Consider the following 18391-nt stretch of genomic DNA (forward strand, 5'->3'; position numbering starts at 1 on the left):
GAAATTACCATTATTTACTTTGTATTTCCAATCATAAAGATTTTGTTGTGGTACTAATTTGGTTACTTGTTTGATTTTGATTAGTAATAACACAGATCTCCGAAAATCATGTATAATAACAGTGCTCTTGTCACTGACTATCATTTTTAGTTTCTATAAAAGTTACGGAATACCATTGGCTAAAATATAATCTTTGATCTAGTTCTTCAAAGGGTTTTTAAGGCCATATGAAGTTCCAAAAAGATATTACAATTATTTAAAATATTGAATTTGAATACAAGTAACAAATACGCAAATTCATAGAGAATAGAAGAGTCCCAAATTGCTCCTTTTACCTTTAGTTCTATAAAGTAGTCCCCCTGCTTCTCTGTGGTTCACTTTCTGCAGTTTCAATTACCTGAGGTCAACTGTGGTCCAAAAATGTTAAATGGAAAATTTCAGAAATAAACAATTCATAAGTTGTAAAGTGCATGGAGCTCTGAGTAGCGTGACAAAAATCTCTCAGACATGAATCACTCCTTCATCCAATGTACCCATGCTGTATAGGCTCCCTGTCTGGTAGTCACTTAGTAGTTATCTTGGTTATCAAATGAAAAAAAGCAGTGTAGATGGGAGTTCCGTACTATCTGTACTTTCAGGCATCCATTGAGTCTCTTGGAAAATATCTCCTGCATTTAAGGGAGGACTGCTGTACATGAATTTCTTTTGCTTGTTATTATAAGTAGATACTTTTATATCACGTACCCTATTACATTGCACTAAACTTCTATTATCTAAGAGAATGTATATTGTGAATTAATTTAAAATGATCACTTTTATCCACAAATGCTGTGCTTCTATACTACATTTTTATATTATTATATACTCTAAGTTTTTTAAATTTTGAGAAAACCTGCATTTCTATTTATGGATACATTTCTATTTATGGATATATCCCTTCTGACTGTACTGTAGATGCATTTTAATAAACGAGCACTACTCTCTTTTTATTGCAAAGAAATATCCACATATAAGGTGGTTCTTCCGAACAGAAAAAAAGAGAGAGAAAACAATAAATAAGAATAGAGTTCAGGCAGTCCATGATTAAATAATCAATTAAGAGATTGACTAAAACTAAGAAATGTTAGCATGCATCAATGAACTTGTTAAGTGTGCTCAGGGAGTTTCTGTTGTTTCACATCCTCAGTTAGGAGGGGGTATAATCCATGGTCATCTACATGAGGCATTTTTATAGCTCTCATAATTGCTGAGAAATGAAACTAGCCACAGGATCCACATGACAACATGATTAATGAAGGTAAAACGCCTTATCCTCACAACATTTTAAAATAAGTAAGACTGGTAACTCTGGTGTTAAATCTGAGTAATCAATATCATCTGTTAATATGATTATTGTGAGCACTGGTATTTAAAATAAGAACTCTAACAGGCATATCTGTATAATGAAGTTTCACCTGGCTCCCCTCACTCTCACATTCCACTGCCACGTTGGCAATGAGATGTGTTTAGTTATTTAACTAAAAGAGGGTATTCCCCAAACATGGGGGTTTTCAGATGTTACACTTCAGTTTTGCCACACAAAGCACTTTCGAATCACTGCTCATTGCTATAAAAACTATACTGACCTAAGGACAAATACCTGCATATTTGGCACTTTCAAAGCTATAGCTCACTTTCTAAATTATAACTTCAACTTAATTAATGTCATGGCAACTTTAACACTATATACTCCATGTAGAAGGGGAGGTATGTTTTAAGTACTTATAAAATCTGGAAACATTCTTCTGTGTATTTTAAAACCTCATTATATATTCCTAAGTGAGCCACTTTTGAGGGAGCAGCAATGCTCAAAACGAAAAACCACAGTACAACTTCAACACAAAACTTTTTAATTCTGAAATTTCAGCTCAGTATTTTCAAACATATTGCTCATAAAGAGTCCAAATATCTGCAGCATGATATATGTTTTGGGTTTTCATAAAAAGGCAGAAATTCTTCTGGTGGTTCCATAGAGGTAGATAGGATAAAAAAAAAAAAAAAAAGTTTTCCATTTCTGATCGTGTTAGCTCATAAAAGTATTACTATAAAATGTTTTTCTTAAAATCTCCGTAAGTTTGAAAATAACAAATATTTAAAATAAGAGAAACTATAAATTATCCCGTTACTGAGTTTCTTTTTTAAAAACTAGAAAAAACGGAAACACTAATGTTTGAATATCGCTCAAAGCAAACTTACTCTGCTTCAAAGTAGCATCTAAAACAGCACCAAATTTCTGTGAGTAAAACATCCTTGAGCTAAGAGATACTGAAATAATACCAAAGGTCTCATATTCATGTAGCCCTGCTCCACAAATACATAAGCAATAACAAATCCAAGTAAGAAATGAAACCAAAGAAGCATCCATACATATGTTTAAGAAGTCAGGTTAAAAAAGAAAGAGTACAGAACCAGAACTAATAATAGAAGCAGAATGACAATTTTGTAGGCGAAAAATCTAAACTGTAAGTAATATAAAATGCCCTACAAATCTCTTATTTTATCTCAAAAGTTTGACAGAAAACATTTGCTCCAAACATGCAAAGAATAGCAATAACCATTAAACAGTAAGAATTAAATGCAAATATTTCACCAAATTATATGTCATCTAGATTATCTATGCTGTTTTAAATTAGGATAACCAAACTTCCTATTGCAAATATAGTTTGAATAAATGAAGGTTCTGGTGAATTTGCTTTGCCTTCATGTTGACCTATTTTTTGTTTATTTTGTTTTAACACAAAACCAATTATGTTATTTAGAGTATACACTTGTGTCCATTTTCTTTTAAAGAAAAACTGTCCACATTCACATAAAGGTCTGATTTTCCCCAAACCCTTATCAGAAACCCTAGGGTGTACCTTTTTTCTGTAATAGTGCTCATGGATTTATGAAAAGTTATCTTGCAGTATTCCTTGAGAAAACAGAAAGTCAAGGACGAGCTTCTTGCAAGGACTTAACTGGCAGTGACTTAACATGGCATTTTTAGAACTAATAGGAGGTTAATTTTCCCAGAGAGAACAAAAGGGAAGAAAAGAGGCTGTGGAAGGGAATGAGATTCCCACAGGCTGTTCAGAGAACTGTGCTCTGTTCAGGAGTTTACAATGATCTACTTTGGAGCATCTCTTCAGACAGCTCCATTTCTTGCTTTTGGGGAAGCAGTATCAGCAGCTATCATGACTCCGAGTTCAAAATTATTGACCTTTAGTTTCTTTTACGTCTAGATTTCTTTGCCAATGGTTTGTAGAATTGGAAGTCAAGGAATAACACTTATATTCTATGAGCTAAACGCTGCTCTAATTGTAACCTGTAGTATATATTATCCTCATTTTTACATGTGAGGAAACTAAGGCACGGAAACGTTAAATATCTTGCTCATAGTCACACAGCTGGAGGTGCTGGAAGCAGTATTATGAAGCATTGGTAAGCACTGTGTTAACTGACAGAATGAGCATATACCACTAACAGCTCTTAGCTCGTGCTTCCCCAGAGCCAGATGAAACTTGCATTAAATCTAAGTAAAATGCTGTTGCAACGCAAACTTAGCTTCAAGAACATACAACTTCCAGCCAAATCACTGCTTCCAAGTTCTTCTGTGTAGAAATTTTAGAACCCCCCACCACCACTCACATTAGAATCCTAGTTTGACCTATGTTTACTGTCTTCAGATGTCTGAATCCAGAAAGTACTATACCTGTGTCCGCTTTTATACTTAAGAAAGTGAATTATAATTCCATGATTCTACTTCTGTCTTCCTGTAGGGCTGAAACTGCCTCGCTACATTCCGTTTCCAACAAACAGCATTCAGTCTGGGATGCAATATGAGTGCACAATAATTGTTTAAGAACTTTACTTCTAATACCATGCTTTATCCAAAGAAAACATTGTTTCTAATTTGTGAGGAAATGTGAACAGGTTTGTTTTTAACTGCCACAAATACAAAACTCAAACGAAAAAAAATATGTAGGCTAAAACTGCAAGGCAATAGCACCGGCTCAATTTCAAACCCCACAATTTTCCCCATTATCTTCCTGAAGTGGTTGCAGCCGGTAATTTTAATGTTTCTTCTGAGAGTGACTCCCTCTGCTGCTCCTGCAAAGCCATGACCTAAATCAGAAAAGTGCTAAATGCAGTTAAGGCCTAATAGAGCATACTTGCTGTTTGCACTAATTGGAGAACCTAGCATACATTAGAGAACAGTTATATTTAAGTCTCAACAATAATTCTAAATAAGCTAAGAGGGTTTGCTTAGTAGAGCTCATGCCCTGTTCATGTCCTTAGGGGGGTTGCTTAAAATAGACCCGTACAAATTCTGACTAGGACAACCAGCTCCCAAACTACAATAGGAGGCATTTGAGGACCCTGTCTTAATTAACTCTACCCTCAGTATCCAGAATACAGGGAGTCAATAAATGTCAGTTATAATCTAATGATTCCTAATTCTTTGCAAGTGTTTGGAAAGTTTATTCTTTGAAGTTTTAAGCATTCTCTAAGCTAGAATATACAAAAGTATTTTTCTAAACAGAAGTAAACTAGCCTACTTTTCCTTATTGTATATTCCTAATGTGAATTCATAAATTTTCTGTACTCCTACAATGGAAACGTATACAACAGAATTGTAATAAACTTTAGTTGTCTTCATTGTTGACTGACTGTTTATACCACACCAATATGCAAACATGCATAAAGGAATTTTTACTCTTTTGTAGGAAGACATATATTTTTTTTAAAACTATCAGTTAAGATAATAGGGAATTATCCCAATCTGATTAGAGACTTCAGTAATTTTTTGTCCTGAGTTTGGTGGTGTTAACACTCAAACACTAGTTGGTGCTAGATAAGCAGTATACCAATGCTGTGTAGCCCAGATAAAATGCATTTATAAACTAGGAGGGTCCTAATTCAGAAGCACACTGATCTCTCTCTCTCTCTCTCTCTCTCTCACACACACACACACACACACACACATGCTGCCTTTTACTAGTAAAATCTTTCATTCTTGGAAGTCAGAAACACTGCAAATTCCCTGGAGCTAGGAGTTCCCAGCAATCCTGAATGAAACAATTAGGGCATAGCCAGAAAGGAGAAAGTTGTTGCCTACAGCCTAGAGAATTTCCCAAGGACCTATTTAAAATGACTGCTGTCTAAACCGCAGTTACAAAACTCAGTACACTCACAAATAATGCCTATTCTATGTTTTATCTTAAATATCTGTTGTTTCCTTGATCATATCTGAAGATATATACACACTTCTAATTTCTGCGGTACTTCAACAACAGAATGAAAACCTTGTCCACATTGTAAAGTGCTTAAATTAACTTTCCCATGTTAATCGTACTTGGACTTTCATTCATAAGAAATAGTTCATTTGGATCTTTAAGTCATCACCACAAGGAAATCATACCTTGAGGGTATGGGCTAGTGTTCTAGTCCAAGGAAAGGAGAAAGAAGAGGAAGAAGAAGGGAAAGGAGGTCTGACCATCAGACCATTTATAAAATGTGTGATTCTGAGAGGAAAGTGTTAATAGTGGCTCAAGATAAACAGGCTGGGGTAATGTACTGCAGTGATGATGATAGCAGCTGATAGTGGAGTTTGGTGCTTTATCCTTCCTTTGATAACTAACAGACAACACAGGAAGAGCTGGTATCCCTGGAACATGGAGAATAACAAAGATAAAAGTGGTAGAATAGTGCATTTTACAGACCATAAGATTCAAAAAAAAATTTTGCTAATCAAGCACTGAAGGAACTAAATAAACGAAATGGACAAGAACTGCAGTGAAATGCACACACCCAACACAGTACGTTTCCTTTTCCACTTAAGACGAGACTCAGTCTCCAATCTTTAACTTGCCTACTCTATAAAAAGTGCAAGAGGAAAACAGTCTATCCTAAGCATTTTTTCTTTTTTAATCTCTTCTCCCTTCTTTCAATATTAATCCATTTACAATCTCCTGTTTGATTATCTTTATTGATCCTTTTTCTACCCAGTCTTTTTAATTTGGTTATTGTAAGCTCTCAGCAGGAATCCTATCTCTTGTTTGACATCTTTGGGGACTTTAACTTGTCCTTTTCCCAAACAGTTCTCTCACCGTGTCCCGTCCCCCTCTCCCACCACCCACCCCCATGGCTCAGTCCTTTGTGCGCCCAATAACAGCAGGCGAATTCCACAGGGAGTCATGCGGTTGATTCCACGACTATTCATCAGGTTGTTCACTTAAGCTTCCAAACACCCCCCTCTAAGTATCCCTGGCTAGCGCCCTGAGAACTTGTTACCAATGTTAGGAAATCTACAAGCTATGATTCTTGGTGGAGATTCCTTTTTAAATGGACAGACAGATGAACTCTGGAAGTGTGCATAAGAAAACAAGAGCAGAACCTCGGGGATGGGAGGCATCTGGCGAGAAGGGAAGGAAGGATTTATGAGCAGGGCCACTTAGCAGGGCAGCAGGAAAATTTACTCCCGAAGAAGCTATCGCTAATTCACAAAGCCTTGCTAATCACTTACCTCCCCACCCAGACCACACTCCTATGCTAGGCGCTCTCCTCCACTTCCAACAACCCCACCCCCATCCCCAGCGCCTCTCTAAGATCAGAGGGAATGCTCTCCGGAACCCCTAGGGTGTCTGAACATCACCTGGGGAGTTGGGGCTACCGTAGAGCCTCCCTTTACTCTCCAAATTTGGAAATAATAGTAACCGAGAGTGAGGGGAGAATCCCTGAATTGCCTCTGAATGCTGCATAAGCTTCCTTCATCCTCTCCTTTTCCAGGAAAAGCTGAGCTGCCTCGCCTGAGCCGCCTCGCCTGAGCCGGCTATCACCACTGAACTGGGCTGAGAGACCCAGGTAGGAGTTGGGCTTGGCCAGAAGTTTTGGGGCCCAGGTGACCCGAGAGAGACCGCAGAGGGGTCAGCCTTGGCTCTTTCTTCTCCGCTCCATTCCAGTCAGCTTCCCTGGTTTGGAAGCCTGGGAGCTGCTGCTAACACTTCAAACTAGGGGAACAAGAAGGGAGCCGGGCGATCAGCTCCTGAGCCTCCCCTCCTCCCTTACCCATCGCCAACTCCCGGCCACACACTTCCCAACCCGGCTTCGCCCAGGGCTCCGGTCACTTATGTTAAAGCTCACAGGCGTTAAATTAAAATGTCAGAGTTATAAACTGGTCGGCCACCCCGGGGAGTTTCGGATCCGGTTTGAACAACCAGCCGGTTCCCCCAGAGCTCTGGGATTTCCATTTCTACGTCCCCTGGTGGGAGGCAGACATGAATTGGGGTATGTATGAGTGCAGAGGCATGCACACCCCGGGCCTGCCTCCAGCCGGGTACGCGGATTCGGGTGGGCTGTGTATTTCCACAGCACCTGAAGCAGCAGGCGAGGGGGACGGATGCTTTTGAGTCCTTGACAGTAATGGACACATTTCCTTAGCTGAGCGCCCTTCGGGGTCTAGTGTGCTCAGAGACTCAGTGAAGATCCTGCTACCCCAGCCTTGGCACAGCGCGAGGAGCCTCTGTGCATCATGCGCTTCGGGGTGCATCTACGGTATATCACAGAGCGAACCGCACCGAGAGTCTCTCCAAACCTCTGTGTGTACAATATGCAACAACGTGCGTGTGTGGAGCTGAAGTGCACAAGACACCCCAGGCTCCCACACGTATGGAGACGGATCGGATGCGTGTCCACACCCCGTTCGTCCCCGGTCCATTCGTGCCCATCTCGGAAGATAGATTAAACAACAACAATAATAATAATAATAATAATAATAATAATAAAGCTTCTTGACTAGTTGGGAAAGTGGAATTTAGAGTGGTTTCCAATTGAGAGCAACGAGGCAAATTGAGGAAGTCAGGAGAACTGGGGAGGAGGAGAGGAAGGAGGGAAGGAAGAAGCGAAGGGAGGTGGCCGCGGAGCCTGGCGGACCCCCTTACCTTGGGCGGCGGAGCCAGTGCCGCTGGCGCTGAGCAGGGCCAGGGCAGGTAGTACGAGCATTTGCAGCAAGTATCCCAGTCCCAGTCCGCAGCGGGCCGCTGTCGCCCGTAGACCTTTCCTCATCGTAGACAGAGGTGTGCCGGGGGAGGGCGGGGGGAACAGAGAGACGCGCAAACAGGGGAAAGCCCCACTGGGCAGAAGCTGAATCCGTGCACCGCGAAGCAGTCCGAAGAAATAACGACAACCGAGCGCCACACTCCACTTTCTCCAAGGGCAGGGGCCAAAAGGGGGAGGAGAGGAGACGCCGAGGAGGAGTTTGAAGGTCCCTCTTTTCCAATGCCTTCTAACTGACGTCTCCCGCGAGCGACTGCTCTGCCCCCACTTGGGAAGTCCAGGGAGGCGCAAGGCAGCCACCTCCGCCGCTCCCCCCAGCAGCAGGAGCAGCCGCAGCTCCGCCGCACGCCGAGTCTGGACTGCTCTCCGGGTCCCCTTGCCTGTGAGGAACACACACAGACACCGGGTGTGGGGGTGGGGGTTGAAGTGGGGAGTGGGAGGAGGAGGGAACGGAGGGAGGAAGCTTGGGCACCGTCAGGCGCTCTGGTCTCCAATCTTAGTGTTCTCACGCCGGCGGAGAGATGTCCCGGTTGTCGCTGCTGGGTGGCCAAGGAGGGTCACATGCTAGAGTAGGGCGCACGGGTGCGCGAAGGCGCTCGGCAAGGAGGCGTAGAGGGCGCAGCACAACTCCGCTGGGGGGTAACCGGGGGCGGGAGCACGCCCGCCCGCCTTATGTAAGCAAGGATTGGAGAGAGATCAGCGCCCAGGGCGGAAGGTGGAGATCAGCTGTGGGTTTGCCCGCTGAAGCCGAGGCGAGAGATTCCAGAGGAAGAAGCAAGAAGCGGCTGCGGAGAGTGGCCGCGCGCCTGCCTCCCGCGGTGCGCCAGACCCGGACGCCAGGAGTGCAGCGGGCGCACCCTGGGCTACTTGGCTGTGTCCAGTGGAGCTCAGCCTGCCGCCTGCCACCTTCTTCGCCGCGCCGGCAAAGCTTGAGCCGTACTCCCTGGGACTGGACTCGCTATACGACTTCGGGTCTTGCATTTGACCAAGCCGGTGCGGGCTCGAACTGAAGTCCTTCTTGGTTGGGGAAGAAGGCATGAAGCTTTTGCAGTGCTCCAGCCCGCTGCTGTCCTGAGGTTGTCAGCGCCTGTCAGACTGCTTTATGTTCTGAGCGCGTGTGACCCCTTTGCAGTGGAACAGAAACTAAAAGCTCCATGAAAACTCATTCTGCAACAGTGCTTTCTTTGCGTGCATCTTGGTGGCTGACAAGGGTGGTGAGGCGATACTGGAAGGAAGAAACTCTCTTAGAAAAAAAATGCAAAGCAAAATTTGTAGATACTCAAAGTGATGATGGAGCCTATAACATGTTTTTCAAATTTCTAATAGTGTGTGTAAGAACTCGAGCTGCTATGAATTTGTTTACCTTTCTATGGGAAATAATTGTCTACGTAGCCGGGTTGTGAATCCCTGTTGTCATGATGAAGGAAGGATGCAAGACTGGGTGGGTAAAATAAGGAAAGACTAGACAAAAGGAATGTGAATTTATTAAAAGATCAACACGCAGACACAGCATTTTGGGAAAAAGAAAACCATTTCCCAAGATTAGCATATCTTTAAACTAATAATACATCAGGGAATTTTATGTTCTTGGTGCCAAGGGGGCCATGTGTAAACACACATGCACACATACACGCAGGAAACATGAGGTCTAATTTTGGCTGTGGTCATAACTACTGTCACCCTGGGTAAGTCAGGTAACCTGTGAATGTCTCAGTTTCTTCATTTGTGAAATATTTTGATAGTTTCAAAGTTCTCTTAAGTTCTAGCGTTCTATGATTCTGCCTGCACAGCCCTGTCTAGGCAATAAGACCTATCTTGGATGAATCAGGGAGATCCAGAAAGGTAGTATTTGCCAAAGACATTGACAAAACCGGCCACTTCTTATTTCTGTGGAGACTCTGTCCACCACACAAAACTCTTCTTCACTCTCTTCATCTTCTCCATACCAAGATATCATGATATTTGACAATAGGGTAGGTGCTGGCACCAGACTGTCTGCCTTCAGTTCTTAGCATTTCTTATTACTTGACTGATATTGAGCATTAAAGCTAGGTGCCTCTCTTCCCTAACTTGTAAGATGGGTCTAGTAACAGGAACTATCTCATAGGGTTATTTGAGGATTATATAAGTTAAACATATGTAAAATGCCTGACACCAAAATTGTAAACTGCTGTTCTTACCGTTCATGAAAAATTCCCATTAGCCTTATGCTATCTCGACCAGTGCTGTTCAGCAGAAATTTCTGGAATGAAGAACATGTTCATATCTGTGCTTTCTGAGCTGGTAGTTATGAGATACATGTGGCTACTTGCAATGTGGCTAGTGTGAATTGGAAATTTTTATTTAATTAATTTTAATTTAAATAGTCACATGTGGCCGGCGGCTACCATATTTTATGGTGTATTGAGGCCACTAATAACTTGTCAAGTATTTTGAGAATGACTTCACAAGGGATTATTATTATACTTATCTGTATGTACAATTTTACTAAGAAGGACAACAGCTTAAATACTAAGAAATCTCCACACATACTAACCATCACATCAACAACATCCAAAAGTTATTTGTTTATTTATTTACAAGTTTATTGCCTGTCTTCTTACATTAGAATTTAACTGTTTTAAGACAGAGATTTTGCCTTTGTTCATTATTTCAACCACAGCTCCTAAACTGAGCCTGATATATAGTTGGTACTCAATCAATATTGATTGATTTCCTGCCCAAAAAGCTCAATGGGGAAGACTCCTCAAAGTCTAGGACAGCTAAAGAAGGTTGAAATAGTCACCTACTCCTGTTTGGGGCATTGAGGTACTCAGTGACAGATACCACATGCAATTAGTTCCTTAAAATAAATAAGAGATTAAAAGAGGAAATGTAGTTAAATACTGAAATTCAGCCTAACGATGGCAGGAGAATGGTTTGAGAAGTGTATAGAGTGATGAGGTAGAAAAGGAAGAGAAGAGTGACAGCACCACACCAAGGACAGGAAAAACACCAGCAATAGATCAGCTTTATACAGCAGGCAAGTTTCCTGCTATCTACAAATACAGATGAAACTTGTCTTGTGGATTAACATCCTGCCTACTTTTGGTGATCATCACATTTTTTCCTCATGAGAGAAATAATAGTGTTTTGTAGGCTCCTGAGAATAGGCTTACTAATGTCACCGAGATCTGGGCTCAAATGACACTGCTTAGGGAGGCATTCACTGACCAAGTTACCTAAAATAGCAACAATCTATCATCCAAAGTATTATTTGCCGACTTTGATTTTCCATATGACACTTATTTTATATATGTACATATATGTGTGTGTGTATATATATGTATATGTACATGCATATACACACGCTCCAATAAAATTCTCAGGGGAGGAATTTTTTTTTCTAATACATTCAGTGCTGTATACCCAGAACCTGGAACAATACCTTGTACATAACAGGTGATCAATAAATACTTACTGAATATTGAATGGACTGAATCAGAGTCAATGGATTTAAAACTGAGCTAAGTCCTTCATTAAACCTTCTTGCTCTCCTCTTCAGCCTCCCAAGTTATCAAATTATGAGTAGGCTTTCCTAGTTGTTGAGTAAAATCAAGTTTTGACACATTTTCAACAAAAATTTATTGGAATTTGACTTTTTAGGGTTGGAATACTGCAGGTGTTTAAGGGACAGACATGAAATTCATCTCATCTTGAAAAACGAAAAGCTTCATTTAAATCCATATACAAGGGCTTTCTTTTTCTTGGCTGCAGTGAGTGGAGAATTAACTCTGGGATAATAAATCCCAGTGACAGGTGCTAATGGGAATTAAGCATGCAAATCCCCTGCATATCCCTCCAGAAATCTACACCAAGAAAAGTATGCTATTTAGCATGTAGGCTGCTTAGTAATAATATCATTTACTCGGAACTAGTATTGAAAAAGTTTCCAGTTTAAAGCTTACATCAAAAACAACTCATCATATATTTTAATTATGGAAATATTTTCTTTCGTTTTATCTCTCTCCTTATAGGTTTGATTCCTCACTTTTTATATGTTTTGTGTACTTTTAAAAATAAATCTCCATAGCAGGGATATTAGCTGGATTAACTGGCAACATAGGAGAAAGAGGATTTTAGTGAATAAATAGGATGGTGATGAGGAAAACTCCTTTCCTACGAGTTGAGAGTTCAGAGTCCTCACATAATGTTACTGATAGACATCAACTAAGGAGAGCCAGATGGTCTAGATTCAGTTGATTCAATCCTCCTTCCCTACCTTAGTCCAGAGAAAGAGATTTAACTTGTCATAAACCAAAACTCTCTAGGGTTTTAAGCTTTTTATTAATTGTATTAGATAAGACCCATTTGGTTGCAAGTGAAAGAAACCCAACCCGAACCAGCTTAAGTAAAAAGATAATTTATCACTGTACATAACTCAAAAACCATGGATAAGAAATATCTATTTAATAATAGATACCATTTACTGTCACTGCGTGTCAGGCACTTTCTAAGCTCTTTACATGTGCTATCTCATTTAATCATCATAACTGAATGAAAGTGCCACTATTATCTCCATTTCATAAATGAGGAAACAGAGTGGTTATGTAATTTTGCCCAAGGTCACACACAGTATTTACTAGTGACAGTCTGATTTGAGGGATCATGTCCTAGACCCATGCATTTAAATATCACTCATGGGACTTAGTACTTCCCCCACCCTCAATATGTTGGTTATGCTCTCCTCTGTTTTGGTTTCATTCACAGACTTATGATCTCCATCCTGGGATTCCCAGCACCTCCAGGTTTACATTGTCTTTATCATTGTCAATCTCAACACAAAGCACACTCATTTCCAAATGGCAAAACATAAATACAGAATTATGGCCCTGGCCTATCTTGGGCCACATACTCACAACTGAGGTAATTACTACGGCCAGATATTTGGCATATACTGAGAGGCAGGGCCTGGGTCATGTGCCAATATTTGCCAACTGGAAACTTGGATTGAAAGTGGGGATAAGGGATTGTCCAAAGGGATACACTGGAAAATGATTAATACAAAAAAGAAAAAAGAAAAAGATGCCAAAGAGAATGGATGTAGGGCAGAAAAATAACAAATCCCTATTCTGTGGTATATGCAGCCGGATGAGTTACCACTGTAGCAAAAGAAGAGCACTAGTTAAGAAGGGCTGAAGAGAGCCAACCCGCTGTAGATTGCTTTTCCCATTAACTGACTGAAAGAATTAAGTCCAATTCAATTCAATTCAGAAAACTTTCACTTCCCCCCTATTATATTGTGGTTCCACTCTAGGATCCCTAGGGAAAAATATACATGAGGTATAGTCCTTGTGTGGAAATGGCTCAGAATCTAACAGGCAATATAAATGAATAAACAGAAGGATTTTAAATAGAGACAAAAATATTGTGGGAATATAAGGATATGGGAGCCTGGGAAGAAGATTTATGTAAAAGTAAGACACACACTTGTGTGTCAGCAATACTATGCTTCACACAATGGGTGTATTTATCTCTAACAATAAGGAACCTGGGAGTAGGCAGTAGATGGCCACCGTGGAAGCTCAGTTATGCTCTTTTCATGGCTTGGCTCCATGCTCCAGAATGTACAGTTTTCATTCTCACAGTTGCTTGATAGCTTTTCCACCTCCAGGAGTCATGTCTCACTTTTCAGGTAGAAGAAGGCGGAACAGGCCTGAGGGGCTGCAACTAGCCTAGACGCCTTCCAAATAACTTTTTTGGAAGCCCTCAGCCCAAGTAGTTTCCATTTCCTTGATAGTCTGTCAAATAACCCCCTAAGATCAATCACAAGTGGTGGATAAGGAGAAGGGTGTTGTACATGTTGGCCAGATCATCTGAGTTGGACACAACTCTTTTGGAGAGAAGGAACAAGGGGAAGGCACAGAAAGAAAGACATTAAGACAGGATATTTGAGGATGGATTTGAAGAATTATAGGTAAATGAAAAATAGTTTGTTGGTTGAGAAAAAAGGGAGAAAAGGGAGGAAAGTGTGTTCTTTTTTTCTTTTTTTAGAGATAGAGTCTTGCTATGTTGCCCAGGCTGGAGTTCACTGGCTATTCACAGGTGCAAGTATAGGGCATGACAGCCATGAACTCCTGGCCTCAAGTGGTCCTCCTGCCTCAGTCTCTGGAGTCTCCAAAATAGGGGAGGGGTGAGTGTGTTTTCTATCACACTGGGAAATAGAAAGATGGAAAGGACTCCATTATTCAGTTCACTGAAGTGTATTTACTGAATGTTTGGAAAAAAATGTGTAGCATTAAGGTAGAGTTTCATGGAGTTTATAGTTGGATGGTAGAAATGATATTTATAAAAAAGAAACAAAGCAAAAATAAAGGAAAGATAACAGGAAAGATGGAGAAAAAAGAAAGGGGGGAAAGAAGAAAGGATGCAGGGGACAAAGGAAGAAAGGGAAAGAAGAAAGACAAAAAGAAGAAATGAAGGAAGAGATAAATAAAATCCAATGTGATTTCTGCATTGGTGTAGCATATTGTAACTGCTACAAGAGGGAGGAAACAATGAAAAGGTCAATAAAAACTATAAGGAAAATAATAGAATATCTAATTTAGAAGAGTATTACTGGAGATAGAGATTATAATTATTGCTCACCAGAGCTTTTCTAATATCTCATTTTATTTTAAATTTATCTGCCAAGTTAGACCACAGTCATTTTTCTCATTTTACAGATGGAAGAAATAAAATACATAATGGAATGGTGGGAAGAATCTGGATCAGGAAACATGAATTTAGTCTCCATTTATCTAAAGTTATTTGCTCAGAAATCCCTGTAAGTTCTTTGCACTTTAATTTATTTGTTACAAGAAATGGTAACAATACGAATGCACAAAGTTCCTGTGACTATAAAAGGTGTGTGAAAGTGCTTTGTAATATGTCTACACTGAAGATGTTATTAGGGTAAGATATGCTCTATATTGTCTATTGTACTTAACTTACATAATCATCTGAAAAATATAGTATTAGTGATGTGGCTTTCTATACATGAATGATACCACCCTAGTATAATCTTTGGAGCTACTGTCAGTATCTCCCTCCTTTGCTCACATCACCTATTCAATTAATATTTTATAAGTCCATCCAATTTCACTACTTAAAGAGCTATACGATCTATCCCATTATCACCAGCCCTACAGCCTCACAATATATTTGCTTGTTACTGAGAGGTCTTGTAATTATTTCCTTAGTAGCTAGTTTGCCTTTACATTCTAGTCCATGCTCTCCACACCTCCCAGAAAGACCTTCTAATATGTAAAACCTGTCATTTTACTGTCCTAAAATCTTAGTCAATGATTCCTCACTGCCTCAGACCTGCTTTTCCAAAGACCACTACAGGGAACTCCTGTCCTTTAAAAAAGCAGTTCTAGAACGAACAGAGGATGATAGGTTGCACTATTCTTTAGTCTTTACTCCTTTCCAGGTAACATAATTACCCAGTTATTTCCTTTGCACTTTGCCTTGCAGGACCACCCACTGCACAGTGGGTCATATTGGCTTCCTCTCTCACTGATAGTTGCTGAGCCATGGGACTTGCTTTGACCAGTGATCTTGGGCAGGTGCTACAGTGTGCCAGTTGCTCCCATTGCATACCTCTACTCATTTTCATGTGTTCTCACCATTAGTCCTAAGACATTAGAACATTTTCCAGGTTCTAATGTCTAACCACCAAACTAAGGTGGATAAGAGACACATAGAGAGATGCGCAGCCTGGAGCCTTGTGCTTGCTGTCTGGAGCCCAGAGCCTGAGTTGCATCAGAGCCAATGACCTATGAGCAAGAAAAATAAGGTACTTGTGTTCAGCTACCGAGCTCAGGGTTAATTTTCTACACAGCAATGTTGCAGCAAGAGGTGTCTAATGTGCCTAGTGTGAGAAATCATGTCCTCAGATTAAGCTCAAGATAAATAAAATGAAAATCTCCCTGAGAGTACCACTAAGCTAATAGAAAATAAGACAGACTACAGAACTAAATAGGCTGACTCTGAAAAGTGCAGTGAGAGAGTTACGGAAACATCACTATGGGAGATGAGAGGAAAGGACACTTACTTCACATTGAAGAACCAGTGAAATCTTAAATGAAAGCACATTAGACCCAGGTCTTGAAGGATAAATAGAATTTGCTTTTGCTGAGTTGGGAAGAAGAAAGAACTGGAGCCACAGCAGGCAAAAGGAGCACAGGAATAGCAAATACTGAGTGACTTAGGTTGGAGGCCAGAAAGCATCATGCTTAATGCTTTTATCATCATCCTTATAAAAATTATAGTTGTTAACATTTTTGAATACTCATTAATCAAACACCTTGTTTTGTATAAAGAGAGATAAATATTCATTTAATACACACAACAATACTCTATATGAAGTGGTATCATTATTATCCTCATTTTAAGCTTGAGGAAATTGAGGTTTGTTTGGGTTAACTTGCCTATGCTAAATTAGTGTCAGCTTGGGATCTGAAGTTGAATTTATCTGGACGCAGGCAAATACTGGGAGGAAAATTTGGAAAGGAAGATAAAGCTATTTTTTCAAAGGCGTTTTGTGGTTTGCTAGGAAGTCTGTCCCACATTATGCATAGAATAGGAAGTGACCAAAGGTCTTTGGGCAATGAGGTAATATCATGACCGTTTCTCGCGGCAATGTGCAAGCTGGACTAAAGTGGGAAGAAAAATCATGGAGTATCCATTTAGGAGTATATTCCAACAATCAAGATGAGAAGCAGCGAGAGCCTGGATGTAGGTAGTAGTAAGCAGAAAATGAGTGAAGGGGATATATGCAAGATACCCAATTGGGATGGTGGTTACTACTGCCAGAACACAGGATGATAAATTTGTGTTTTAAATATTCATGATATAATTAAGAATAAATTATGTAACCCTGAAAAACTACTTGAAACAGTAAGCCACCCTCAACTTAATTAAAGGCATTAAAGAATTAAAAATAAGATTTAAAGGGCCAGTGGGACACATTCATTTCTTAGGATTACTGGTGTTTATGGGGCCTTGAAATCGTTTATTCAAGAAATACTGTAATGACTCACCAACATTTTGGATACATAGCCATATTATTTGCTTTTCAAAGTCCCTGAAACTCTACCTGGCACAGAGAAAGTAATCAATAAATCATTTAAAAATAAATAAAAACTTAAAGTAAAATAATAAATAAATAATAATAATATTTTATAATATGTAACCTAAATCAGTTATTACAATTAGAAATCTTTTACTTGGTTTTTTTTCTAAATTTACTTATAACTTCATTGTTAGAAATGTGTTGTGCCTTATCCTGCAGAAACATGCCATAAATTATGGTTTGGAATTCAGCCCGCACAATCTTGTTAATCATGTGTCATTATGTGGAAAACAATGCTATTACAGCATATATAATCCAATCCAAATATAACTTATAGTTAAATGAAAGCAAAAGCAAGACATTTGATCTTTGTACTTGTAGAAAAAATAAAGAAGAATGAGGAAAAAAGTGTAAAGATTTTAAGGAGATTTCTAAGTTCATTTTATGTTGTTTCCAACATTCCAAACTGTGAAGCCATTCCTCTTGTTTCATGTTTAATTTCAATTGGAAATAGAAGGATTTTTTTCCACTAACTAGCCTTATGTTGATTGTAGCTGTTTTTTGCTTATTTGCTGTATGTTAAGAAATTAAATTAAAAGAACAAAGAAGGTAAAAACAGAAATAAATTTTTCTCATCACATGGAGGAAAACAAATATAAAATATAGAGAAGGAAAGAAAGAGTAAAACAATTCAAGGGAGAATTTTCTAGAGGTATTTTAAACAGAACTGTGTGAAATACAAGTCCCCAAAGAATGAGATGAAGTTAAATAGTGAGGAAGCAATAGTTCAGATAATCATCCACAAGGGCCACTACCCCACTAGCCAAAAACAGCCAGGTATTATGGAGCGGGATTAAGTGGGCGATCCAACAGTATAATTTATGAAAATATTACAAGTTAGATATTTTTAAGAATAAATGCCTTGCAATGATTTGCCTGCTTGTTTATATATGTTACTATTCTAGACTTTTAGCTAGCTTCTCAAGAACGATTTTACTGTGTTATAGTAATATTTAAATCATCATCACCTACTCCAATGCAAAGTAGCACAGTACTTTGCTCCAAAGAGCAAAGAAGTCTTTGTTTCTATTGTTGTCCATGGGGTGTATTTAATAGGGAGGGAATTCTAGAAACTTCCAGTTAAGTCAAGGGAAACTCTGTGTATTAAGAGGAGGAGATCACCTTATATCAACATGATGTGCCCTGGAAAAAATTTTTTTA

At 39.6% G+C, this 18391-nt stretch overlaps 2 protein-coding genes across 3 annotated transcripts in view; one reads left to right on the forward strand and one right to left on the reverse strand.

The window, feature by feature from the left end:
- UNC5C (unc-5 homolog C (C. elegans)) overlaps nucleotides 1-8428 on the reverse strand; it is a 398784-nt gene extending 390356 nt beyond the window's left edge. The window contains exon 1 of one of the 2 annotated variants that reach the window (XM_011994210.1): nucleotides 7959-8428. In XM_011994210.1, the coding sequence (XP_011849600.1) occupies nucleotides 7959-8082 (124 nt within the window). In that variant the 5' untranslated portion in view covers nucleotides 8083-8428. The remainder of the gene's footprint in view (nucleotides 1-7958) is intronic. The other variant, XM_011994209.1, reaches the window with a different exon arrangement.
- Nucleotides 8360-11544, forward strand: LOC105549602 (serine/arginine repetitive matrix protein 2-like). Its single transcript, XM_011994208.1, has one exon. It carries the CDS (start codon nucleotides 8595-8597, stop codon nucleotides 9081-9083), a length of 489 nt encoding a protein of 162 aa, XP_011849598.1. The 5' UTR covers nucleotides 8360-8594; the 3' UTR covers nucleotides 9084-11544.
- Nucleotides 11545-18391: the final 6847 nt, after the last annotated feature.

Source organism: Mandrillus leucophaeus, unplaced genomic scaffold, assembly GCF_000951045.1.
Source record: "Mandrillus leucophaeus isolate KB7577 unplaced genomic scaffold, Mleu.le_1.0 Scaffold447, whole genome shotgun sequence".
In the NCBI taxonomy this organism is placed as follows: domain Eukaryota; kingdom Metazoa; phylum Chordata; class Mammalia; order Primates; family Cercopithecidae; genus Mandrillus; species Mandrillus leucophaeus.

Coding starts and splice junctions, on each gene's coding strand:
- LOC105549602 (XM_011994208.1), top strand. CDS start 8,595: ATGTCCCGGTTGTCGCTGCTGGGTGGCCAAGGAGGGTCACATGCTAGA.